The following is a 26,667-nucleotide window of genomic DNA, read 5'->3' on the forward strand; positions in this document are numbered from 1 at the left end:
AGCCGTGTTAGTCTGGATCTGTAAAAGCGGCAAAGAGTCCTGTGGCACCTTATAGACTAACAGACGTATTGAAGCATGAGCTTTCATGGGTGAAATGAAACAGTATGAAATGCATAGGGAAAAAAAAAGTAAAATCAGATTTTTTGTAAATCGTTTTATTGAAGGTATTCAGTAATGCAGGCTAAAATATTTTTAGAAGCACAAACTTGCTCACTCTTTAAGAGCAGTTAATATGAAAAATGATTTACTTTAAAAAAGCTATATACTGCAGACAATTTAAGTATTACATTAAAAATTTAGGTTTCAGAGTAACAGCCATGTTCGTCTGTATTCGCAAAAAGAAAAGGAGTACTTGTGGCACCTTAGAGACTAACCAATTTATTTGAGCATAAGCTTTCGTGAGCTACAGCTCACTTCATCGGATGCATACTGTGGAAACTGCAGAAGATTCTGCAGTTTCCACAGTATGCATCCGATGAAGTGAGCTGTAGCTCACGAAAGCTTATGCTCAGATAAATTGGTTAGTCTCTAAGGTGCCACAAGTACTCCTTTTCTTTTTATTAAAAATTTAAGAGTGCAACTTTCAGAAAAGATTGTTTTATTATGTATAAAGTGTTCTGGAATTTCCATGAAGAGTCACTTCTTTTTCCTCAAAAGAACATTTAAAAAAAAAAAGCAGCTAGCATGGGAATTTAAGCCTAAAAAAGGAAGATTCAGAACTTTATTAAAATCACTGAACTTCACTTTGGTTTTAGTTCATTTAGGCCCCCACCAAACTATTTTAATTACAATGGTGAAAACATTTTGGCTGTTTTAAAAAAAACAATGGTCAAAGTTAATTGCATCAGACAATGCATTGACTTAGTTGTCAAATAATAGATCATTTAGCAGAAGACAACTGCTTACAGGAACTTCCAGATTCTGCACGTAGTCACACAGTTACAAATCATACATAAGCCATAAAAAGATTAACTGGTTATTCTAAATACACACCTGTACAATAAAAAAAAAAATCTAAAATACAAATGTAGATTGTTTTTAAAAAAGCGAATATATTCACATTTAGTTTCACTTTTTCATTAGTTACACACTACATTGGTCTCATTAATACACTTACTTATGCAACTTAACGCATTCCTAAACAAATGGTTAATCATGACCCTACGAATGAGGTGGTTACAGTGGGATATAATGCACACTGGAGGAGTGAAATTTTGAAGGTCACAGAGCTTACTGTTTATGTCAGCAACACAGATCCAAATGTGTTGCAACTAGGAGCCACAAGAGATGCAGCATTATCTGGAAACTGCTTTTCAAAATTAGGGCACACCATATGGAGTAGAGAACAAAGCTGGGGAATGAGTCAATATGCAGACAAGGGCAATGATATTTAAAGTCCTCAACAACTTAATTCTAAATAAGTCAAACTTTTAGATAACAAGCCTTGGACCTGAATTGTTCCCAGGCAAAAATGCCAGGCTTCAAAGAGAACAGATTCCTTGTCTGGTTTGTTAGCCATACTCCATAGTAAACAAGGTATCAAAATTTGTTACATTGAGGTAACTAAAACTGAGGTTGTTGGTGGTGATGGGTTGTTTGTTTGTTTACCAGTAAGACAAAAGGGGTTTTGCTTCTCAGCTGCCACCAAAGCCATTTTATATCCCATTGTTACAAAACTGGACATAACCTATTTAGTGATTCTAATTTGTTTCCTTTTCCTTCTCTATGATCTCCGATTGTCATAGTCGCTGACCATCCTTTTTATGTGGGACAGTTTACTCTTCAGCTTCTTGCACTGTGCCTTTTTGTTCTTGTAGTCTGCTGACTAAAAAGAAAAACACAGACCAAGTGTGGCGTTAGACCAACCAGAATTCTCTAGAAGTATCTAAAAGTATTTTTTTCATATGAAAAGTGCTCTAGGGCTGCACATTAATATAAAAATGCATTTGAAATAAAATTATAAATCTCAGAGTTATAAAAAGTCAGTCAGTAAACTTCAGCTTGAGTCCTATCTGAAAAGCGTTCCCAGGAATCTAAGCAGCTCATCTGGTTACATATAATTCTGGCAATTCGTATAATGATAAGACACTTAGACTCTTAAGTTACTTTTATACTGTAAAAAAGTACTTAAACTGGTAAAGCAACTGCACTAGCCTGCTGTAAGAAGAATCCATTCGAATAGGAACTTCTAAGCTTTGGGAAAAAAATCAAATGTGTATTGGTGACCAGCAAGTAGGGAATCATATGTAAATAAGCACACAGACACAGTCTGATCAAGAGACAGGAGTTGCAACCAACCCTCCTATGCAAGGTCCAAAGCAGCTTCCCAGTACCAGTAGCAAAAATATTGCCAATACCTAGGAAATACATCGTTTCAACTCCAGTACTGCCAATCTCAAGAGTTCAAAAATCATGAGTTAGTCTCTTTTTGGGGTGGGGGAGAACTATTGACCTTGTGTTCTTTCTTTGAGCATTCAGAGCTCATTTTGAAAGCTTTGTTCTGCAGCCATGAGAGCTAAAAACTATTTTACTAAAAAGCTGACAATCACCTGGAGTATTAGGACTGACACTAAGTATCGTGAGACTTGCTATGAAATTGTGAGAGGTGGCAACATTTCATCTATTGTTTCAAAGTTTTCAAAAATTGCAGTCAGAAGATACTGTTCTCATGTATGCAGAAGTTTCAGATTAGGTAAGGTAACTGTTATTTAACTTCTACGAAGATAAAACCAGCAGAGATAGGAAAAGACTTGTTTATCCATTCAGTATCTCCCTGCCAATGCGATCTTAGTCCCTTACTAAAGTTTGCCTACACTAATTTGCCTTACTAAAGTTTGCCTATATAATTTGACAGACTAAATCAAGAGAAGCCCAATGCTTGAAAATCAGGAATGTTGTATATTAGGATTGAAGGACAAGGGAATCTTGCCCCATACTTAACCTTTGCCAGTGCTTTATTAGTCCTGCTATTTAATGGGCATTCTGCCTGCCTAGAAAATGCTTTAAGCACATTGAAGTCTTTACTCAGTTGCCATTAATTCAGTACTGCAATAGCTGGAGTCATCTCACCATAAACACCCATTATATTTTGGTCATACTGAGAAGCATCTCAACAGGTTTCGCTGTAGTTTAGGCCAATTTCAGTCCTGGTATAAGCAGTCACAACTAGACTGCCTGACTACATTGGAGATGGGCTAAGTTTGACTTCTTGAATTTACTGCGCAAGCCCCAGTTAGAGATCTGCTAAAAGAAAAGTACTTGGCACCTGCTTCCAACAGGTGCCACTCTGCATGCGAGTCAGACAGGGAGAAAAGAAGGAAGAAAAAAACAAACCCCTTTTTAAAAAAACAAAAACAAAAACAAAGAAGTCCTTAGAAATAGCAAACAAGAATAAGAGAACCTTATGATACTTACTGCTTTTATAGCCTTCATCCTATTGTACTGTTCAGCAGCAATCTATAATTAGGGAGAAAATTAAATTAAGTAGGACAGTTCATGTCAGTGCTATGAACAACACAGGTTTAACATTCTGTTACACGGTTTTGAGTGGTTAACCTACATTTGGAAAAAAATCTAAAGTTACAAAGAAAGGCAGTTGATCTACAGAGGATATAAAAATAGTCTTTGGAGTCAGCCTGGTAGACAGTGAGGGATTTAGAGCTAGAAATCTGTTTGTGTTAGGATATATGGTGCAGGCCATCCTCTCTTAGAGGAGAAAGGCCCATTTAATAAAAAATCTACAGGAGGTGGGGAATGATATTAAGGCTGGACAAAAATCCTGATATTGACAGAAGAGACCACCACCATCAGTATTTCTTCCAGTACATGGATAGTTTTTAATCCCAGGCCAAGATCTAGAACTCTGGAGCAGAGTCTAAAAATATATGATCATCTTACGATCAAAAGATCAGGAAGTTTTTTCATCCTATTTGTAGGAGAGTTTTCCATTTACAAAGATCTTCAGTATCCCATCAACATTTTAATAAAACCTCTAAATTCTGAAAAGCTCCTTTTTCAAATTCAAATCCATTAAGTTTCGCATGATCAGTTCACTAAGTCTAAGTTTTCACTTGCTATACAGTAATTTGTATGACAAAGCTAGCATTCACTGGTACATAGCACCTATTTTTGCATACATTAACCAACCACCACCTCCCCCCACCCCCCAAAGATATCCTGCATAAACATTCAACTTATCCATGGAAATACCTTATATTCCTCACTGTCTTCACTATAGCCATCCAACTCTTTATCCAGTCGAGAGAGTGTTTTACTGACTTCATCAAGCTCAGCTTGCAAACTCTTGTATTCTTGTAATCCAGAGTCAAAGTCTCGCTTATATGCTTGCCTTTGTTGATCTGTTGTTACTGGTGGGTATTCCCTAGGGGAAGATTTGGTGGGGGCGGAGGGGAAGGAAAAGAGAAGGAGAGAGAAAAACCCATTTGTTACATATGGTATGGGCTATCTTCAACTGTATAAACAGAAAAAACATTTGTTTATCCATTTGATGGAGGGTGAGAGTGCGCATGTTAAGTTTTGGATGAAAGTTACTGCTCTTGACAGAGAAACTAATGGCTCTGGTAGGGCCACATAGCAAACTACTCAGTTCTTACAAAGAAAAGGAGTACTTGTGGCACCTTAGAGACTAACCAATTTATTTGAGCATGAGCTTTCGTGAGCTACAGCTCACTTCATCAGATGCATACTGTGGAAACTGCAGCAGATTCCACGGTATGCATCTGATGAAGTGAGCTGTAGCTCACGAAAGCTCATGCTCAAATAAATTGGTTAGTCTCTAAGGTGCCACAAGTACTCCTTTTCTTTTTGCGAATACAGACTAACACGGCTGTTACTCTGAAATACTCAGTTCTTGTTATGTCTTTCTCCTTTAAGTTAAAAGAGCCCTTTAGTACTTGCGATTTTCTCCCTGTGAAGGTATTCTGTAATCACCTCACCCCTCAATCTCCTTTTTGATAAACTAAACAGACTAATCACTTCAAATCTCTTACTGTAAGACCTTTTCTCCATCCCTTTATGCATTTTTGTGACCCTCTTCTGTACCTTCTCCAATGTTTCAATATCTTTCTTAAAATGTGGACCCCAGAACTGTATGGAATAATCAAGTGTCAGTCTCATCAATGCCATATATAGAAGTAAAATAACCTCCTACTCCTACTGAATATTCCCTGTGAATGGTCTTAGCCTTTCTGCCAGAGCAGCACACTAGGAGCTCATGTCGAGTTACTTGTTCACTGATTCCTAAATCCTTTTCAGAGTCACTGCTTTCCTGGATACATCCCCCCATTCTGTAAGCATTGCCTGCATTCCTTGTTCCTAGATGTGCAACTTTGCTTTTGACATTATTAACACGCATTCTGTTTGAATGGGCCCAGATTATCAAGCAAACCAGATTGTTCCACATGATTCCCAGTCATCATGACTTACCATTCCAACAATGTGTCACCTGCAAATTTTGTCCACAATGATTTTATATTTGCTTCCAGATCATAGATAAAAAAAATGTTGAATAGCATTGGATCTAGTACCAATCCCTTGAGACCACCACTAGAAACATGCCCATGCAAGGATGATTCCCTACTGATATCTACTTGCTGAGATCTGTCAGTTAACTAGTTCTTAAGCCATTGTATAGAGCCAAATTTTTTAAATCAGAATAGCATGCAGTATTAAAATCAATGTATATTACATCTACACAGTTACTTTTATTATCAAACTTGTAATCTTACCAAAGTATATAGTCAGATTTGTATGACAAGACCTGTATTCCATAAAATCACATTTAACTGGCATAATTATATTTAGGCTTCAATTTTTTAAAATAATTTCAAGATAATATCAATGTTTATTGTTAGGCATTTTTAATTTTTTTTAACTGATTACATTTTCACAATTGCGGGAAATCAGGCAGGGGTGAGGTGATTAATTACAGATGTTGAGATTCAAAAAGTTAGTTTTACAACTGTTAAAACACAAACAGTCATCAAGTGTCCAAATATTCAAAGCAGCATTTTTATTTCTTCACCCATCTGTAAATTTTGATGATTACTGATGGAAATATTTTTTTGTTGCTTTGCATGTGAACAGTGAAATTGACATTTAATTGATAAAAATCTAATCTTTCCAAGCCTCATTATAATCCTATCCTTTCATTCATTATTAATTGAATCCCATATCAGATTTTCAATTATTTTGCCCAGGATTGATGTCAGGCTAATTGGCCTATAATTACCCAAGTCATCCTACTTTTCCTTTTTGAATAATGGCACAACATTAGTACTCTTCCCATCTTCTGGATTTTCCCGGGAACCAACTTCCCCAATTCACATTATATACAACGCAAAAATACCCAAGTGCTTTTCCTAAATGCAAATTGCTAACTTTACCAAACTCTATAGTGGTTTGAATTGTTTAATCCTTCTTTCTTGTAGGTTTATAAATCTTACACCTCTGCAGGTTAGGATTCAGCTATATTATTCCACTACTGCCCTCTCACCAGCTCATTTTGGAATAGCCATCAGTTTTTAGCAAGTGTTCCACAGATTAACTTGATTATTGTCTGAAGACCACTTGTATTTATTATTAAATACGGCTAATTTCACTCAAAAAGCACTATCCGCTTCATAGCGGCATGAAATCCTAGCTGTCCATAACAAATATTTCAGTTTCTTCATCACCCAAAGCATGTCAGTTTTTGTCTATATGCAGGGCAGAATAAACTTTTTTTTGAGGGGGAGGGGTGAGAAGGGGGGCAGTACTTACTGTGAGAGAACATTAAAGACTATGGAAGCGGGTTTAGCACAGATTTGCTGCGTGTGCTTGGGAGGAAGTCAGTGCGTTTCAATATTGAAGTAACAGGAGTGTTGCAGAGGAGGGGAGAGTTTTATTACCCGCCTTGTGGAAGAGCTTGCAGCATGTATGCATTCAACTTGACTTGCTCTGGTGAGCAGTGTTAGGAACTCACTAAAACAAATTTTGAAGCATGTGTTATATTGGTTAACTGTTTCAGTCTCAATATTAAAATATAAATGGGACACTTCAAATGTACTTGGTGCATCCTGGTGAATACAGATGTCCCAAGACACCCAAAGTCTTGTTCAGTGACCACGTTATGAAATCATTTTAGGTAGTAGCATCAGTGGAAGAGGCTACTTCAGACAAGTAACAGCAGATACTGCTGCTAATAATGCTACTGCTGCAAATACTCCTTTCAACGGCAATGTTTCCAAGCCTAAAAGGCAATGCTTTTCCCCCCACCACCTTTCTAGGCCCTCCTTCCTATTCCAATAGTCCTTACGCTGCCACTATTCACAGTACGGAAGTGGCACTGCAGCTATATTAATAACAAGCTTCCAACCACTACCACATTCAGCAGACACCACACTTATTAACTGGGTTAGTTCATCTAGAGCATCACAAGCAGGGGAGTTAGTATTATTTCAATGCCTGATGAAGTTGTTGTCAGTACCTGTCCCAGTCCTCCTCCAGCTCATCACAAGACTCCCCTCCAGTAGTGTAATCTGCATCATAGTTATCAGAGTTGGTTCTTTTCCGTCTTCCTGCTCTTCTCTTCTGTGGTGGTTCCTTAGCCGATCCATCATAACTACTGTTACCAGTATAATTTGACTGCGTGAGATCCTTCATTAATGGAACAATAACTTCAGACTCCCTACCAAAAGCAGTAAAGATCTCATTAGTTGCCATTTACAAGCTGAATTATCAACATTAACCATTCAGGGTAAGTATTAACAGGATCAATTAAAGACAAAATAATCTGGATTTTTATTCTATAAAAAATTCAACATGTATTTGGAAAACAAAAGTCACTCATTTTAATTCATTAACTTTGGCTAACAAAATAAATATAAAATATGAATGCATTTGTTCCAAAATCAAATGGAACAAGTTTCCAAGATTTTTAAATCACTCCACCTCTGATTTCATGCTCCCATTTTCACCTAGAACTGGTGAGTTGAGAAACATACACTTTCAGCCCAGTGTAATCAACTAACCTTTTAAAGAATAAGAAGATATCCCTATACAAGGAAAGCTACTTGTGAATTTTTAAAAGCGTGTGTTACAGAATTGCACTCAATTTAAAAAAGAAATAATAGCTCATAGAATGGCAGTCGCCCAGAGGGCTGTCAAAGGTAGGGCTGTCAAAGGCTGTCCTTCAAATGGATAGAATCTGTTTGTTACCTAACCATGGAGTATGAAATTTCTTACACAATTAGCATTTCTGCTGTACGAATGCCCCTAAGATTTTAGAAACTCAACTACATTTTGCTTATAGCAAGAATCGAGAGACCACACTGACTGTCCTGGACGCAATCCTGAGTATCACATTTTAGGATGGACACTGAAGAATAAAGGACACTGAAGGTTAAGAAGTGGGCAACAGAAATAGAGAGTTATGGTGAGCAAAAGGTTAGGAAAAATATGACATTTGCACCAACAAGTAATTTCACAGGATGGTGATAGTACCTGCAAATCATGTTTTGTATATAAATTTCCTATTTACATGATCTATCGTTGTTAACATATAGGCTCTCTTCCTGGATTTTCTAGAGCACAGGGCTTAAAACTGAGCTCCTCCCTGCTTGTTGATGTAAAACATGGAAGTTGTGTTGTCTGTCAAGACCTGCACCATCTTGCCTTAGATCTGGGGAAAGACCATCTGGCAAGCCAAGCGTACCACCCTGAGTTCCCTGACATTTATTTGCAGGGAGAGTTCTTCCTGGGACCAGATGCCCTGAGTCATGAGACTGTTGAGGTGGGCTCCCCACCCCATATCTGATGCATCCAAAACCAAGGTTACCGACAGATACATAGCAGCAAAAGGTATGGAACCCAAGTCTCTCCACCAAGCCAGTGAAGCTAGGACTTGGCAGCAAAATCCAAAACACCACTTGGACTTGTCAGTCTACTCCCTGAGCAGACACTACCAGCCACATCCGTAGAGGTCTGAGGCATAGCTGCGCCTACTGCACCAAATAGGTACATGCCGCCATGTGACCCAACAATTTGAGGCAAACCCAGGCAGTTGTAAGAGGGTAGGTTGCAAGCTGGGAGATCCAGTCTGACAGAGTTCAGAATATGGTCTCCAGTAAATAGGCCTGAGCTGGAGTCAAGTACCACGTCAATGAACTCTATTCTGTGAACTGGGATCAAAGTTGACTTTTGCTTGTTTATTATGAGGCCCACCGCCTGAAAGGTGGCCCATATTATGCCAGTGTTTGCTGGATTTGAGCCTGTGAGTGGCCTTTGATTACTCAGTCGGCAAGGTATGGGCAGACTTGTACACCTCAATGCCTGAGGAAGGCCGCAACCACTACATAGTGAAAACTTGCGGTGCTGCCGACAGGCTAAACAGAAGCCCAGTGAATTAGTAGTGGCATTGACCCACCACAAACCTGAGGAATCTCCTGTGTCAATGGAAAGTGGAGATGTGGAAATAAGAGTTCTTCAAATTGAGGTTGACATACCAGTCCTCTGGATCCAGGGAGGGAATGATGGAGGCCAGGGAGACCATGTGGAACCTCAGTTTCTTGTGATATTTGTTGAGGCGACACAGTTCCAGGAAGGGCCATTAGACCCCCTTTGGCCTTCAGGATTAGGAAATTGGGAATAAGACCCCTTCCCTCTCATGTCTTGAGGAACCTCCTCTACAGCCCCCATACAAATGAGGGCTTGCACCTCCTGGATGAGAAGCTGCTTGTGAGAAGGGTCCTTGAAGAGGGATGGGGGAGGGAGGTAGCGGGGACGGGACACAAAGGGTTACTGGAGGATGTAACCAACTGTTATAGTGCTGAGCACCCAAATGGTCCAATGTTATTAAGACCATGCCAGGTGGAAGGGCGACAGGCGGTCCAAAACCAAATAGGGGGATGGATCTGCCGTCAAGATGGGTATGCCATCCTTAGGCATACCTTGCCTCACCAGGCTATCTGTGTCAGCCCAACTGGAAAGCTGAGGCAGAAGGTAAGGGCTGACAACATTTATAGCACTTTCCCTTTCTTTTGTAGGGCTCTTGCCTGGGAGGCACCAGAAATCTGGGAGGCTGCTGGGGCCTAAAATGCTTTCTTGAGGCTGGGGGAGTGTAAAGGCCCAGGGAGCAAAGCATAGGCCTCGAGTCTTAGAGGCGGTGAAGCTTGACGTTTGTCTGTTCCAAGAACAGAGAGGTACCCTTGAAGGGGAGGTCCTGGATGGACTGCAGCACTTTGTGAGAGGCACCTGATGACTGGAGCCATGAACAGCGCCTCATGGTGACTGATGCCATCGTTCTGGCTGCTGAGTCGGCCGCATCCAGAGCGGCCAGGAGGGAGGTCCCTGGCCCCGCATCTTGCCTTACTCCAGGATGGCCATGAATTCCTGCCTCGACTCCTGTGACAGAGAGTCCTTAAATTGGACCACTGAGTCACACAGATTCAAATCATACTGACTTAGAGCCGGCTGGTTAGAGATATGTAACTTGAGGCTGCCTGTCATAGAATATCAGGGTTGGAAGGGACCTCAGGAGGTCATCTAGTCCAACCCCCTGCTCAAAGCAGGGCCAATCCCCAATTTTTGCCCCAGATACCTAAATGGCCCCCTCAAGGATTGAACTCACAACCTTGGGTTTAGCAGGCCAACGCTCAAACCACTGAGCTATCCCTCCCCCCGTCAAATAAGTGGTATGTCCAAACAGGTCCAGTCTCTTAGCCTCCTTATTTTCGGGAGTAGAGTTCGTCTGTCCTACTTGTTTGCAGCCGACACCACCAGGGACCCGGGGCGGGGGAGAAGAGATGTGAGTACAGGTACTCAAACCCACTGGCAGGTACATAGTACTACTTCTCTGCCCTTTTTGAGATGGGGGCAGACACGAATGGGTCTGCCATAGCACCCTGACAGGCCCCAATACTACCTCATTAACTGGCAGGGCCACTCTGGGGGGAGTCACTGCAGCCAGGATATCAATTAAATTGTGCACAGGCTCCTTCAGCTCCTCAGCTTCCAGCCCCAAGTTTATGGTGACCCATTTCAGGAGCTCTTGATGGGCTCTGAAGTCATCCGGAGGGAGCAGGTTACTGGGGCCTGCAACCGCCTCATTCAGGGATGAGGAGGAAGAGGCCAGCCCTGGAGGATAGGCTGCCTCTGCTTCCTCCACCTGCACCACTTTGGTTGGCACCACTTCTGGGACCTCAGAACCAGGGTCCAGTGCCGGGTGGGATGAAACAGTACCGTCACCTAGAACTAGCAATATATTCTCTGTGCCTTGACTTCAAGGCATTCTTCTGAAGGAAACTATATCCAGCATGCCTCAGACGGAGGAAAGATCACCCCAGTCCAAAGCTGTCAGAGAAGGGAAGTAAAGAGGGTTAAGAGGTACCACAGAGTGATTAGTGCAGTATTTCTCAACCTTTTTGATATCAGGGACAGGCTTGCTGCCTTCCTAAACTGTGTCAGGGAGATCTCAGGGACTGGCGCTGGCCCATGCACCTGTCATTGAGAGAAACAGATCTAGTGGACTCCATTCAGACTTGCCATAAGACTTCATCCTCTTATAAATTTAATTTCAAAATTCCTACTGAATTTGAAGTGTTTTCCTTTCCCTACGCAGCTAAAGGCTATCTAGAGCAGGGGTTCCCAAATTGTGGGGCACACCGCTTTAGGGGTGTGTGACAGGCCTGGGCCAGCCCCCACAGGGGACGGGAAAGGAATGCCATCCAGCCCCACTCTATCCCCAGCTCTGCTCTGACCCCACCTCCAGCTGCAGCCCCACTAGCTCCACTCCCAGCCTCAGCTCCGGCCCTGCCCCAACTGTGGCCTCAGCCCCTTACCCCATCCATGTCCCTCCCACCCCAGAAGCCCTGGCGCGCCAGGAGGGGGCACAGACAGAAGTAACGGGGGGGGGGGGGGGGCGGGATGCACAACCCTGAAAAGTTCAGGGACCACTAATCTAGAAAATCATCTCTGGCACTTCCTGGAACAGAAGATGCATATACTGGGAGGAGAGGTGTAACTCCCCTCCTAATTGTTGTGAGTGGCAAAGCTAAGATACTGCACATTTGGCATTTAATTCCAGAATCAGGGTTCAGTTGCTCTGAATTAGTTTTCAAAATTTTAATGTGTTTCATAAGTACAGAGCCTGATTCACACTTCAGTGTGTTCACTATTTAACAGTTTCTTGAAAGATCAATGCCTGTATGACAAGTGATCTGCAGGAAAGAGAAGGAAATGTCTGTAGTATTTGAATGTGTGTCAATAACTAAAGTTATAAGCAGTTGCTGGAGATCTTCAAATTGTAACGAATTTTCTTTTCACAAAATGTGAGAGTAACAATCAATGAAGAATATCCAGAGTCTTTAGAGACATGTTCTGATTTAAAGCATTCAGGAAAGAACCACAATTATATTTAAACAGACAGGTTGTCGACCTCAAATTAGACCCAGCCATGGGTTTGTTTTTCAGGTGTACACACATACACCCAGCCACCCCCCTCACTTTTGGCAGTGGTGTCTCTTCCATTATCATGAGCAAGCAGAGAACAGGAGTCCTGCTTAGAAGCGGAATTTCTGCACAGTCCAAGTCCTCTGCCTGCTCTATAACATAGAAAAAGGAACAGCATATGTGTTTTAGCAGCAGTCCAGTGTTGTGGATTTGCTACATGATTTCCAGTCTGGAGAGCAGCCATCATGTGCCACAGATGAGCCCAAGAGAGATACAGATGGGCAATTAAAAGTTGAAGAACACGCCTTCTAGTCTGGACACAAAGCCAACAAACTCTGTAGCATGCCCTAACTCCCCCAGGGTGGGGGAGAGGAGTTCAGAGATCAATATGACCTTAAGGAGACTTGATATTTCTCACTCATATGAGAGACTGATAATTAATTTTTCCAAGGATAAAGAGATATAGGGGTGGGTTAGAATGAGTGATTTTAGTACTTTCTTTTTAGAAGGAACCTGGTTAGACTACCATTATTGATTGCTTGTTTGGAAGTGAATGTATTTATCCACCCAGTCAGTGTTTCTCTTCAGCACCCCATCTTTGAATTTCATGCATTTAAATTTACTCTCCCCCCCACACACACACCCCACAGCTCTGACAGTTCCCTTCTATTCTTCTTCAAACATAGGTGCAATTTTTCCTTCATCAGCATACTCTGTTTAATTCCCCCTACCTCCACTATGGTTTATGGTAAGGAGTATTTCCCTTTTCTCCTTTAAATATTTACACACTCTGGTGCTTGGACACCAAAATGATAAATGCCTTAGAAGAATCTATCCTAGGCTCTTCGTACTCTGCACAGTACTAGTTTCAATGTAAGTAATCTCTGCAGACCAGACTGCAAGTCAAAACAAGGATAAAAGTGCATAATGCAAGCGACAGACAGCAACTAAAAATCTCTGCACCAGGAAGGGACGAATATGGATAAATACTACAAAATACAGCCAATTCCTAGATTATCTTAAAACAAATTGACTAGCAACTATTTCATATCAAAAACATGTTATGAATAACTAAGAACAACATAACCTGGAGACCACCCCTTTCAACTACACTTTGAGCTGAGGCTTGTGTGTAAAAGTTTGCTTGATTTTTACAAACTAAAAAGGTAAAAGTTTCACATTAATCTTCCATAACCTTATAAAACTATAATATTAAATTGACACACAAAAACAAGTCAACATTCACAAGTTAATCAACACCCTACAGACAGGATAACATCTGCAATAACTGTTCAGGTAAGAATCCCACCAAGTTCTTCCATAGGAAATCCTGAGTAAGAATAAAGATTTGATCCTCTCTTTAGAGCAAGAGTCTAAATGCATTTCTATGACCCTTTAGTTTTCTGTATCCATTAACAAGGCAGGAACAGTTTACTTACGGCATAGCTCTGTAGGTTGTGTCTGTATAAACTTGATTTTCATTAACTTTCTCAGAAACAGAGTAAACCATGGAACTGGCAACTTGATCTGGGTAGTCCGCTACTTCTGCTGGTTCTGCATTTACATTTTTTACCTAGTAAAATAATCCCCATCCAAAAAAGAGAAACATTAAAATACATCTCAGTTTTATGGCTGAAAGCTTTTTTCTTTTTTTTTAAATAAACACCTGTAGCAGTTCACTCTCAGTTTTGATTGATTTTTAAAATAAATTAAGCGTTTTCAGAACTAGAATTATACAAATTATTCAAAAATGTTCCTATATGTACAGCAGATGACTGAGACACTAGCACCACTATGATGAAGTCATGAGCTCTATTTTAATACTAGGGTAGCACTGACCAAAGAGACGTGGAGACTCGGATTGAAATGAGCGTGACTGAATGCTTCTGAGGGCTGAGCTCGTGTGCGCATGGGGGATTGTTGTCTGAAGATCCCTCACATGCTAGACATCACTGAGGACCACAGAGGACCATAAATAAATAAATCCTTTAGCACCACAGCAATTTCACCCTTTTTGGCACAGGAAGCTCTAGGCCCAAAGCGTGAGAGTCCTGTGTTTGTATTTATAAAGAAATTTGATTCTGCTGCCCATTGTTACATGAGGTATTTGTGCTATGGGTATTTCTGAAACAAGATAGCTTACAAGTATTTGAAAAAAGGGTCTTACACTTGCAATCCCATGGAATAGTTTTAATCACATTCAGGTAAGCCTCAGCAGCTGCTTCGTATCAGCACCAGATTAATGAATGAGGGTTGACTACAGTAGTCTTCCCCAGCCCATTACTACTGTCTTTTGGGGGGGGTCAGTTTGAAGGAAATGGAGCAATTTTGGAATTGGAAGTAGAAATAGTATGGGGGGGGGGGGGAAGAGAGAAGGAGAAGATTGTTTTAATTTGAAGCGTAACTTTTATTTATATTTCTTAAAGAGATGCCATTAAGAGTAACCTGAAAATTGAAAGGGGCAGGCTTTCAAAGTGTGAAGATTAGAGTAGAAGGAGTAGATTAATGTAGTTGGCTGAGAAACAATAGGACTTTCAGAGCAACTGGGTGATCAGCTTTATTTGTAGCCCCAGTTCAACATGTTATTTAAACACAAGTAGACCCACTAAAGTCAAGGGAACTATTCATGTGCTTGAAGTCTGGCACGAGTTTAAGAACCTTTCTTAACTGGGCCCCGAATTAACTAGATTGTGCTCAATGGATCTAAATACAACAGGTATGTTTGTAATTTACCTCTCTGTAGTGTCCTCCAGCATTAAGCATTTTAGAGTCTTAAATTTATATTTGGGTATTGTGTACATGACACTATTGATTGTTTGCAAGACTGCCTACTCTTCAAAATTCAGACAGAAGAGGGCTTTACTCTCAAAGCTGTGTCTAATCTAGAGATTTTAATGTTGTGAAAATATGCAGGCATGAAATCCCTTTAAGGTTTCTTTGGACAAAAGGGTGGCTCAACTAGTTTTTCCAGTTCTACAGGTGTTTTACATCCGAAGTGTTTTCCAAGGAAGAGTCTCAAAACATTCAATATTCTTCCAGATTTTATTTGATATGGCATCAGAAGTATTTTTTTAACTCCAAAATATCACTTAACTGATTTTTCCCTGCTTTTTTAATAACTAGAGATCTCTATGAATAGAGAAGGTTTAGGGTTGGCACAAGAGGTCAATATCCTGCATCTCCTCATCAATACCAGTTTTTCAAATTCTATTGTGGGACTATTACGCCAATGTTCTTGTTCCCACTAATTGTAGCAGATGGAGCCACCCTAAAAGCAGACATGAAGGCCTAGTCAGTGCCATTCTGTAACTGCTAAGCCAGGAGAAAAGTGCTTATCGTACCAGATCAGCTTCAGTCTAATTGTGCTTCTGCTGATGAAGAAGAGGAAGCACCAGCATGGCCTGGTGCAAGGAGACATACCACACAGACACTCAATAGTAAAGAGAAAAGGAGTACTTGTGGCACCTTAGAGACTAACCAATTTATTTGAGCATAAGCTTTCGTGAGCTACAGCTCACACACACAGGAACAAATAAGAGACTTAAGTGCATCTCCACTAGTAAAAGGTATACATATAATTCACCACCGATGGAAGCTGTAGCATAGCCAAGGTTCATGCTGTACCCATCATGTCATCTGTTGTGATACTATGGTAAAGATGCCCAAGCCCTGGCTTCACTGCAGCTTTCACCCTTACTCTCATCAGTAGTCAATTGCTGCTACAAAGTTTGCTGGCATGGACAAGGCTCCGGAAAGGTAGATCGAAAAGAGAAAGAAGCTACTTAATTTAGAATGGCAGCGGGCAAGAGACAAACAAAAGCTCTCAGAATGCTGCACTGGTAGGATCTCAACTCTTTTACTTTCCCCCACACACAAGGGAAAAAGCAGCATCAACTTCTAAAAACCTATATTGCCGTAAAGAATGAGTGTTACTTATGAACCATGTACAAAGTTTGTGCACTCTGGATGACAGGACCTTGAAAAATATTTTTATCTCCTTCTCCCTTCCTAGCTGTGGGAGTCAGCTCTGTTAGCCGATAGAATGTTCAAGTGCACACAAAACCCTTCACTTTTTGCCGTAGAAAAATATACTTGGAGATTACACTACACTGCTTACAGGGAGGAAAAAAAAAGGGGGGGGGGGAATGTGGGAGGAAAAACAACCTGAGGAGAGGGAGGCACAATTTAAAAAAAAACACCCAAGCTAGTAAATAGACATATTTCCTTAAATAAAAGTCCAAATAAGGTTGTTCATAAGTGCTCAATTCTTTTTCAACATAAAATCTTTGAAGAATAAGGGTATGGCTTCACAAACTTGCGCCAATTTAATTACATTTAGCTGAACTAGTGAAAACCTATGTGGGCACATTCCCATCTGTTTAAGCCTGGCAACGTAGTTTGCCCCTGTAAATTCAAACCAACATAAGCCAGGTTTAAATCAATGTGGGAGTGTCCACAAAGTCACACCAATGTAACCAAATTGGTTTAAAAGTCACACCCCTTACATTATGCTAGTGCAACTCTAATTAGACCAGAATTTAGGCTGGAGGAAAATATGACAAGGAAACAAACACATTTAGATATCCACCCTTTAGCAACTGTCCTTCAGTCTCAGGTTATGTCTACACTAGCACCTTTGTTGGTGAAACTTTTGTTGGTTGGTAAAACTTTTTGTCAGTAACACACACCCCTGACTGACATAAGTTTCACCGACAGACGCACCGTTGTGACAGCACTATGTCGGCATACAGTGGCTACACAGGAGACCTTACAGCAGTGCAGCTGCTGTGGTACAGCTGTTGCAGTACCGCTGTAAGGTCTGTAGTGTAGACACAGCCTAAGAGAGGAATGTAACTTATTCTGGACAACATGAGCTTTAAAGGACAGGACACAAACACAGCTTGCATGTAGATAAAGCATCAATGTGTTTTCCTCTTCAAACACATATGAACAATTGCAAATTAGAGCATAAAGTTAGGATGGACATTCAACAAGGTTTATCAGCAGAGGAAACATTTAGTTGTCCAATTTAGGAAAACTCATGCATTTTAAATCCACATTACTGTTTAGTTATTCCCACGTTAAAAAGTCTGTTTAGACAGTGTTTTCACGAATGCATGAATCGTTTACAGCTAGGAAGAGTTCAAATCCTGATCAGGTCACACACGAAAGTTTAGAGGTTGGAACGAAGACCTCAGAAAAAGTGTGTTGACTTTTGACACATGGAAAAACAGCACATAATTGGAACAATGGAAGTTATCTACTTAGGATGGAGAAGTAGAGATCTAGAAATGGCAATCAGAACAGAGATATTTTGGCAGAACTTGGCTGGTAGAGCAACAGGAAAGAACGGAGGAGGTTCCTTAGACCAGATGTCTTACCCCTGCTCTCAGTGTATATAGCAGAGGTGGGCAAGCTATGGCCCGCGGGCCACATGGGGACAGTCCTGCTCGGCCCCTGAGCTCCTGGCCCAGGAGGCTAGCCCGCTGTTCCCCCATCCCTGCAGCCACGCCTCCACGTGGGCAGCACACCTGCGCGCTCATGCAGGGCAGTGTGTCTGGCTCCAGCCGGGCAGCCAGACATGCTACTCTGAGCTGCATGGTAAGGGGGCTGGGGGGTTGAATAAGGGGCAGGAAGTTGTTGGATGGGTGGAAGGATTCTGAGGGGGGCAGTCAGGGGGCAGGAAGTGGGATGGGTTGGAAAGGGGGCGGGGCCAGGCCGTTGGGGCTGCACAGCCTTCCCTATCTGGCTCTCCATACAGTTTTGCACCCGAAGTGGCCCTCGGGCCAAAAAGTTTGCCCACCCCTGGCATACAGGCTCCCTGCTGTGAAGCACGGCCAGGCTCTCTCAGAGCTGCAGACCCCAGAAGCTCTCCATTGGAACCCTGCCTGACTTTTGCCAGAAGTTCATAAAAACTACTATGTTCCATGTTTGTTTTCAACCAAGTGGCATTTTCCGACTAAAACCACTTTCATCAGAAAGTTCAGAACCAGCTCTATCACCGGACCCGGAAAATAGACTTTACTTGTACTTGTCTGATATTTCTACTTTTTTTTTTTTTTTAAAAAAAAACTTTGTCATCTTTATAAAGCAGCCAAAAAAAACAAGACCACAAACCCCACCCCCAAGAAACCCTGAACTTTAAAAACAAAATCTCTCCCCTTTACAGTCACTTAATATCATACCAGTTCACGGGTTCTCAAACTGTGGGTCGGGACCCCAAAGTGGGTCATGACCAGTGTTCCCTCTAATTTTTCCCAGCGTGTGTGGACTTAATTTTTTAAGTGCACTAATATGGAGGTGCTGTGTGACACATCACCTCCATATTGGTGCACATAAAACTTCATGTGGTGGGGTGGGGCCCGAGGGGTTCGGAGTGTGGGAGGGGGCTCAGGGCTGGGGCAAGAGAGAGAGGGGACTCACCGACCATGGCAACTCCGGCGGGCCTGGGCCGGGCGACCTGCATGGCAGCTGCACAGCTTACAGGGAACCTAGGTTGTGACACCATTTTAATGGAGTTGCCAAGGCTGGTGTTGGGCCCCAGCAAGTCTGAAGCCGAAACCCAAACCCCACTGCCCAGGGCTAGTTACATGGCGCCCCCCCCGGGCAAAAGCCCTTGGGCTTCAGCTTTGACCCCCCCATTGCCCAGGGTGGTGGGACTCAGGCGATGGGATTCGGGCCAGCTCAGTCTTCAGTCTCCCCTCCCGAGGTCATGTAATTTTTGTTGTCAGAAGGGGGTCACGATGCAACGAAGTTTGAGAAAAGTGCTGTACTAATAGTGCTGTCCTAAGAACAGATACAAGATTTGGGTCATTTCAAAACGTCAGGATACAATAGGCAAGTCCCAGGTGTGTTGTGAAGGAAGTGTGCTTCCCCTTGATGTCTTAACACCAGATGAGATGACAGGCAGTGAAACTTCAAAGGGAAAACACCGCACTTCCCTTCAAGCCCAGCTGTTACGCTGGAGAAATGACTGGGCAGCGCTTAAGTTTAAATTCATTTTAGGGTCTTGAACTAGACTTTGCCTTCCTTTGCAGCCAAAATGTGTCACAATTTAAGAGAGTTCTGTGCCCAGTTGTGCCACAAGTTGTGTAACTTTTAGTAAGCTGAACTCTCAGCTCCTCAGTCACCTCCATCTGTGCATATCCTAAATTAAGGGATAATTTTGGTGAGGCATGAACCCAGGTACCACAGTGATGGGTGCACTATCAGAACCTGAATAAAAGGGGTAGTTGTCAATCATTCTTCACTTTTGAAAGTTAGTCCTGTTCAGTTTGGAAGTCAGAGGCAAAAATAGTCTTTGTCACTAGATTCTCTCCTTCCTCAGTCTCATTGGCTGTGAAGCATGATTAACTTTTCAATCAATGACAATTTCTTCAAAATCAGGAACAGAACAATCTTTTAACAAAGCAATTTCCAGAGCTCCCTATGTTTCATTTCATGCTATAAATGTGATTTTTCTGGGCAGACAGAGGGTCTCTGAAAGGTAAGACACTTAGCAAAAACTTCACACAGAAAACAAAAATCTTTTCACCTCAAGTAGTACTCACTTAGTTTCATATAAAGAAAAGGAGTACTTGTGGCAACTTAGAGACTAACAAATTTAAATCTCTAAGGTGCCACAAGTACTCCTTTTCTTTTTGCGAATACAGACTAACATGGCTGCTACTCTGAAACCTTAGTTTCATATAAATGTTCAGAGAGTGTTCTAGTTCTCAAGAAGACCTAACCCTAGAAGTTTCTTAAGAGCTCGGGGGGCGGGGGGATTATATGGAGTGGTAAGATTGATAAAAACAAAAACAACCCACCATTTTCAAAATAATCATGGACTATTGTGACAACTGTTAAGAGGCTACCACCACATTCCCCAACACAGCCAGTACTGGAACCTTAGCCTGGTATCCAAAACCAAACATCTACTCCTTAAACTAAAAGGAGACCAACATATACAGAAAAAAATAAAATAAACCAAACCACCACCCTAATTATTTCTAAGACACCGCCAGCCATTAGAGAACTACATGTTCACATGCATAGTATCCAATTCTTCCACTGCAGTGGCAAAGAACTACAACCATCATCACTTAGAGCAGGACTGGGTCTCAGAACAATAAGTTAAACTCATTTTTTCAAATAAAGCTAGGACATGAATTGAAGGAGACTCAACTACCTAGAAAATGTGAAGGTGTAAAAATAAGCTATTACAGACCTATGAGGAGAAGACAAAAGAAAAAGAGCAGAAGTCTCTAAAATGTAATCGTAACTGTAATTCAAACAAGTTGTTTATAAGTTTATTATCCTTCACTTTCAGAATATATCTGGCAGTTTTCTGGCCAAAACAATCTTCCAAACCATAAATTCTAAGAGACTAAAAGAGACCTTTGCAACAGAAACTCGCCGAAACCTTAACTGTAGAGAGGCTACCACCTCTTTATACTGACAAAAATAAAAACACAAAAACAAAAGAACCCCAAGACATCAATCAGCAGGGTTTTAAGTTTTACTGATAGTTTCCTGTATATTCCGTTTTCTGCCATCTTGAAACACAAGTAAGCAAGTAATGAAAAGACACACCCAGAAACTGTCTCACCGAAACATTTACTTCAAATGAATCTTTATAGCAGTTCCCAGTACAGTCCTGGCTCATGACCTTTACCCAATGAGCACAGGCAGAATCACATGAGTCATAAACACACTTACAGAGGTACACAATGAATACTGTGAACGCAGTTACAAGCATTAAGAAATTAAGTACCCCTGAAATTGTGTGTTTGATTTACTTTAGATTGCGTGATACCTATCTGGGCTTTTTGAAAAGCAGCTACAAGTAAAAGCTAATAAGGATGTTTCTCAAAATTGAACAACAGATCTCACAGCCCAGTTGCTAGGTTTCCAGAGTGTTTAACTGGGAGACTACATCAAAGTACCGTTACAGTTTTATGTGCTTCCTCTTCCGATTATGTTCTTCGTATCACTGTATAGATTGATTTAATCACCTCAGACCATCTGTTTACAGAGTATTTTGTATAACAATACACACAAGCCCTGAATATTTTTATTAAAATATGATAGTAAATTTTACAATAATTTTACTGTTGGAGACAACCCATCGTAGAAGCTGAAAACCGACACTTAGTTTAACAGTGCTTTTGCTCTATTCCATGTGCAAACTGACTTGTTATTGTGGAGTTGCTCTTAGTACTATGCTCTTGGTAATATTTTCTCCCCCCAGATTTTTAAAGATATGGGGTTGGGTTTTTTTAAAATGAGAGTTTTACATAATCATGTCACTTATAATAGAGGTGAGTCAAATTTGGGGCATAGAAACCTTGAATTTGAAAAGAAATTTGAGGGTTTATACCTGTTTAGAATAAGCATCCAATATGAAAAACTTACCCATTCTTCTACATTGGGGGGATCTTCTTCATAAACCTTTGCTTTATCCCAGAGAATGTTCATTTTACCATAATAATTCATCTGATTTCGGGTCTTTACAGAAAAGTATATGATTATGGCAAGAGCCACAATAACCAAGAATCCCAACACAATGGCAATAGCCTAAAAAAGAAAAAAATTTGTAGCAGATATTAGTTAAAGACAAAACCATCCATTCAAGGTGCCAAAAATCAGTTCAGTGCTCCCCTCCAAAACACCCACAAACAGCTGCCCTTTCCTCCCTCTCCACATAAATCAGCATCCTAATCCAAATTAAAATTCTGACATCTTCCTATCAGATGAACATCCCCAATTTCCAGACCAATAATATGGGCTTTAGAGCATACTGAGCAGTCCAAATTGAAGCTATTTAAGACTAGCAGAGGAGTAAATCCTGCTGGAAACCCCCCTCCCCCCACGCTTTTATGCCAAGGAGGATGGATCTTGGGCACCTGCACTGATTTCAGCGGTGCCTGTATGAAACATGAAGAGAACTACTGCAGGACCACCACCTAGTCAACTTTCTTTTTCTTTTCTTTTTAAGTAACTCCTCAAAGGTGATATAAAAAGGATTTTTTTTAAATTGACCTTCTCCTTTTTTGCTTTTTTATTTTCTGAAACTTTAGACTTTTTTTTTTTTTTTTTTTTTTTTTTTTAAGTTTTAAACCAGAAACATTAGGAAACAAGTTTTTTCCTCCCAGTAAAAACCAGAAAGGACCTTTCAGGAGGTTTCAAGCATGTTTACTAAGAGCTTTAATACCTTTATTGAATAGGAGTCAAGGATGTTAGATCTTTAGCAAAGGCCCCCTTGATCCCAAATATGAATTTCACTTAATATAGATTTATAAAGAAAAAAGTGAATGGTAACTAAAAGTGACTTGAGAGGTAAATTTTCACTCACATAGCTCATCTGACATCACCCTGAGGTCTTGTCTTCACTGAGCAGGGGGAGGGAAAAGAAAAAACAAAAGTGTGTTCTTAACTGGAGTTAACTAATTTGAGGTAAAAACCCTAGTGAAGGCAAGGCAGTTTGTAGTTTTCACACAAGGTATCAGGTCAGATTAGATTTCCCCTGAAGCAGGTTGAGTCAAAGCCTACTGAGGAGCCTAATCTTAGACTTGATAACCTATACAAAAACTACAAACCACCTCTTCACTAAGATTTTACCTCAAGTTAAAAATACCCCTTCCTTTTCTGGGACCTTAAACAGAGTGCCCACATGTGTTTCAAAACATTCTTTACCTATATCTAGGGGAAAAAAAAAAACAAAAAACAAAAAACCACACACACGAGAAGACAAGAGACCAGGGAAAACTTAGGACAGGAGTCCAGAAGTCTACGGTATTCTGCCATTAAACTTCACCAGCTCAGATCTTTTCTGTACATGAATTCAATTAAAATTAAATCTACTTTTTAGAAATGTGGAGATTAGTCAATAATATGGTAACTGCAGCATTCTAAAAAAAGGCCTACCCACAAGTGCCACGGTTGTATTTATCTCAGGCTCTTTTAATCATCAAATATAGGTTTTGAAATTTAGTATTTTATAAAATTCCATTACCCCGACGTATTAGTGACTGCAGTAGCTGAAGATTTATTTAAAAAAGGTATTAAATGTATCACCACCAGGTCATATTGGACACCATGAAGTGGTTATGGCTTATCATAGTGACTTTTTTCTTGCGTGGCTGCAATTAACGCACATAAATGTGATACAAGAAACTAGGTTAAAAAACACCGACAAAGAAACAAGACTCACATTCATATATAAAGGAGTACTTGTGGCCACTTAGCGACTAACACATTTATTTGAGCATAACCTTTCGTGAGCTACTGTTAGCTCACGAAAGGTTATGCTCAAATAAATTTGTGTTAGTAAAAGGAGCTAATTACTTTGGATGTTTTTACATGGGGATTTTCAGAATAGCAGCCGAGTTAGTCTGTATCCGCAAAAAGAAAAGGAGTACTTGTGGCCACTTAGCGACTAACACAAATTTATTTGAGCAAATAAATTTGTGTTAGTCACTAAGTGGCCACAAGTACTCCTTTTCTTTTTGCGGATACAGACTAACACGGGTGCTATTCTGAAAATCCCCATGTAAAAACATCCAAAGTAATTAGCTCCTTTTACTGTGACAGGGTAGGGATGTAGTGGGGCAATGGGAAATGAGAAAAAAGTGTTGGCACACTAAACAGATCACCACCAGTTGAAAAGGAAAGGACTTTATTTTGACCTCTTATTTGTATTTATTTTAATTCTATCCATGAGCATGGATGTGGCCCTACAAAATTCACAGCCATGAAAAATGCATTATGGACATGAAATCTGGTGTTGTTCCCCTGTGAAATCTGTATAGATTAGGTTAAAAGCACACACAAGACCAGATTTCACAGAGGGAGACCAGTGTTTCTTAAATTGGGAGCCCTGACCCAAAAGGGAGTTGCCGGGGGGGGTGGGGGGGGGTGGGTTATGGTGTTGGGTGTTTGCAAGGTTATTGTAGGGGGAGTGCGATATTGCCACCCTTACTTCTGTGGGCGGCCAGAGAGCGGCGGTTGTTAGCTGGGTGCCCAGCTCTAAAGGCAACATCTCGCCAGTAGCAGCGCAGAAGTAAGGGTGGCAATACCACACCAGGCCATCCTTCCTTCTGTGCTGCTGCTGGTGGTGGCTCTGCCTTCAGATCTGGGCTCCCAGCCAGCCGCTGCCGCCCTCCCGCTCTGAATGCGCCAGCAGCACAGACTTAAGGGTAGCAGTACTGCAACCCACCACCACCACCACCACCACACACACAGTAACCTTGCAAATGCCCCACAACTCCTTTCTGGGTCAGGACCCCCTACAATTACAACACCATGAAATTTCAGATTTAGATAGATGAAATCATTAATTTATGATTTTTTAAATCATATGACTGTGCAATTGACCAAAATGGACCATGAATTTAGTAGGGCCCTACTCCTGGAGTTTACTATATTCCTGGAAGAATTTAAAAGTTCTTCAGGCTCTTCATTTGTTTTAGAAACACTCCGTACAGTGGGTAAGGTAGAATTTAAAAGGAGTTGGTTTATGAGCAGAGAAAGTTTAGCTAGATTAGCTATGGATTTTGTACATGACTTTTTGTACTCAGAATTGTTAGATGTATGATTTAGTCAGCTAAAGGGAAAAACAAACAAACAAACCATTAGTGCATACATACCTCTTGAGGCTCTACCACACAGTAGTGATACAAGTATTGATTCACAAAGATTCCTGTGTTTGTAGATGCAGAATATTGGCTGCACAGAGCAATAAGTTGACTGTAGAACACAGATCCTGAAGCTTGTGCAGTTGGGTTTACTGCCATTACATACACTATAGATGCGATGAATACCAAGAAGCCAAGGACAGCACTTACTATTATCAGAATTAGATAATATCTTCTTGTTCTAGACATATTTGAGTTGGTAACACTTGTTATAAAAATCGCCATTCCAGCAATAAAGCAAAAAGCTGACATTGCAAGTATGAAGCCTTTAGCAGCTCGGGGCTCAATGTAATTTCCTCCAATGCCATAGGCTCCACCATATCCATATCCATATCCAGAGCCATAACTGTTACTGCCTCCAAAACCACTATATCCAGGATATCCTATACCAGATCCCAAAGAGGAACTTCCATAGAATTCTAGATCCCAAGGCAACGTGGAAGCAACACAAGCAAAGATGCCTACACACATCACTACAACGAGAATTGACATGATCTTTATTATTCCTGGAGGGGAAGTCCATCTGTAGAAGTGTTGCACTTCATCCTCTGGGTAGTAGGAATAGGCTGGTTGAGAATACATGGGCTGAGAGTGCATCTCCTCAGCATATGTAATGTTGCTTGGTGCATAGTGAGAAGGTTTGCTGCAATAAGATGAAAACATTATCAACTGAAGTTTTTAAGCCATCTCTGAAAAACTATTATACAAAAAAAATCAGTGCATGACACGTATGCAATGAGATTATGAAGTTATCAGGAACAGACTAATACAGGAAGTGATCAGATTTAACCAGTTCTTAAAGAAGACCCCCTAAATTTAAACGGAATGCATATATTCCTCCAAAAAGACAGCTTTTACAATGATTGGCTATAAATATTAGAAGGTTGAAATCAATCAACTCTGACCATTGGCATTTAGAGATTACTATAACAGGTGCTCTGGAAAACTTGGAGAGAATGTTTAACAGTGATAATGTGCAGTATTTATTATACACAACAGTAGGGCCCATGTTTGCAAAGGTATTTAGATTGAATAGCACTCAACAATGCCTAATTGATTTAGAAGCCTAAATCTCATTTTCAAAAGGAATTTAGGCACATAGGAGCCTAAACCCCATTGATAGTTGCAACACTGAGCCTAGCAAAGCCTAATTGACAGTTTAAATTTTATGTTTGATTAGTTTTGTCACTTAGATCTGTAAAAGCATCTTGTAAAGTGGTAAACAAGCTATTAGAACATCCTACACGTGCCCCATGTGTTAGACAGATGTTTGCTTTTTCATTAAATAAGCAGCAAGGTACAGTCCAACAGCAGCAACCTGATGATAGTTGACACAGCTACTGTTAACAGTTGTATAAAATGAGCTGTTAAAGATATGAACTCCAACTATGTACACTGCTTATCTGGGGTAAATTAAATTGGTAACCAAAGCAGAAAAGAGAATATTTACAATTCATCTGGTCGATAAGGTGGAGGACTCTCAAAAGGTCTGGATGACATAGCTGAAGTGCTGGTCCGCTAAATTCAGACTTATTTTTGGTAA

At 40.8% G+C, this 26,667-nt stretch overlaps 1 protein-coding gene across 2 annotated transcripts; it reads right to left on the reverse strand.

Annotated features, from left to right (window-relative positions):
* Positions 1 to 1,083: 1,083 nt before the first annotated feature.
* On the reverse strand, positions 1,084 to 26,667 carry OCLN (occludin). 2 transcript variants are annotated; one of them, XM_077816319.1, is made up of 8 exons: positions 26,575 to 26,667; positions 25,077 to 25,767; positions 21,844 to 22,005; positions 13,887 to 14,020; positions 7,487 to 7,687; positions 4,210 to 4,381; positions 3,415 to 3,456; positions 1,084 to 1,825 (listed from the first exon to the last, which is right to left on the reverse strand). In XM_077816319.1, the coding sequence occupies exons 1-8, from the start codon at positions 26,622 to 26,624 to the stop codon at positions 1,724 to 1,726; spliced, it is 1,554 nt and encodes a 517-aa protein (XP_077672445.1). In that variant the 5' UTR covers positions 26,625 to 26,667; the 3' UTR covers positions 1,084 to 1,723. The 2 variants fall into 2 exon arrangements, with proteins under 2 accessions (XP_077672445.1, XP_077672446.1); XM_077816320.1 differs by lacking the exon at positions 21,844 to 22,005.

The sequence above is a fragment of the Eretmochelys imbricata genome, chromosome 5 (assembly GCF_965152235.1).
Source record: "Eretmochelys imbricata isolate rEreImb1 chromosome 5, rEreImb1.hap1, whole genome shotgun sequence".
Taxonomy (NCBI): Eukaryota; Metazoa; Chordata; order Testudines; family Cheloniidae; genus Eretmochelys; species Eretmochelys imbricata.

Excerpts from the sequence above, each read along its gene's own strand:
- OCLN (XM_077816319.1), bottom strand. The coding sequence starts at position 26,624 with ATGTCATCCAGACCTTTTGAGAGTCCTCCACCTTATCGACCAGATGAA. Across the intron at positions 22,006-25,076 it reads GTGTGGTAGAGCCTCAAGAG|GCTATTGCCATTGTGTTGGG; the intron begins GTATGTATGCAC and ends TTTCTTTTTTAG. Across the intron at positions 1,826-3,414 it reads GGATGAAGGCTATAAAAGCA|TCAGCAGACTACAAGAACAA; the intron begins GTAAGTATCATA and ends TTTTCTTTTTAG.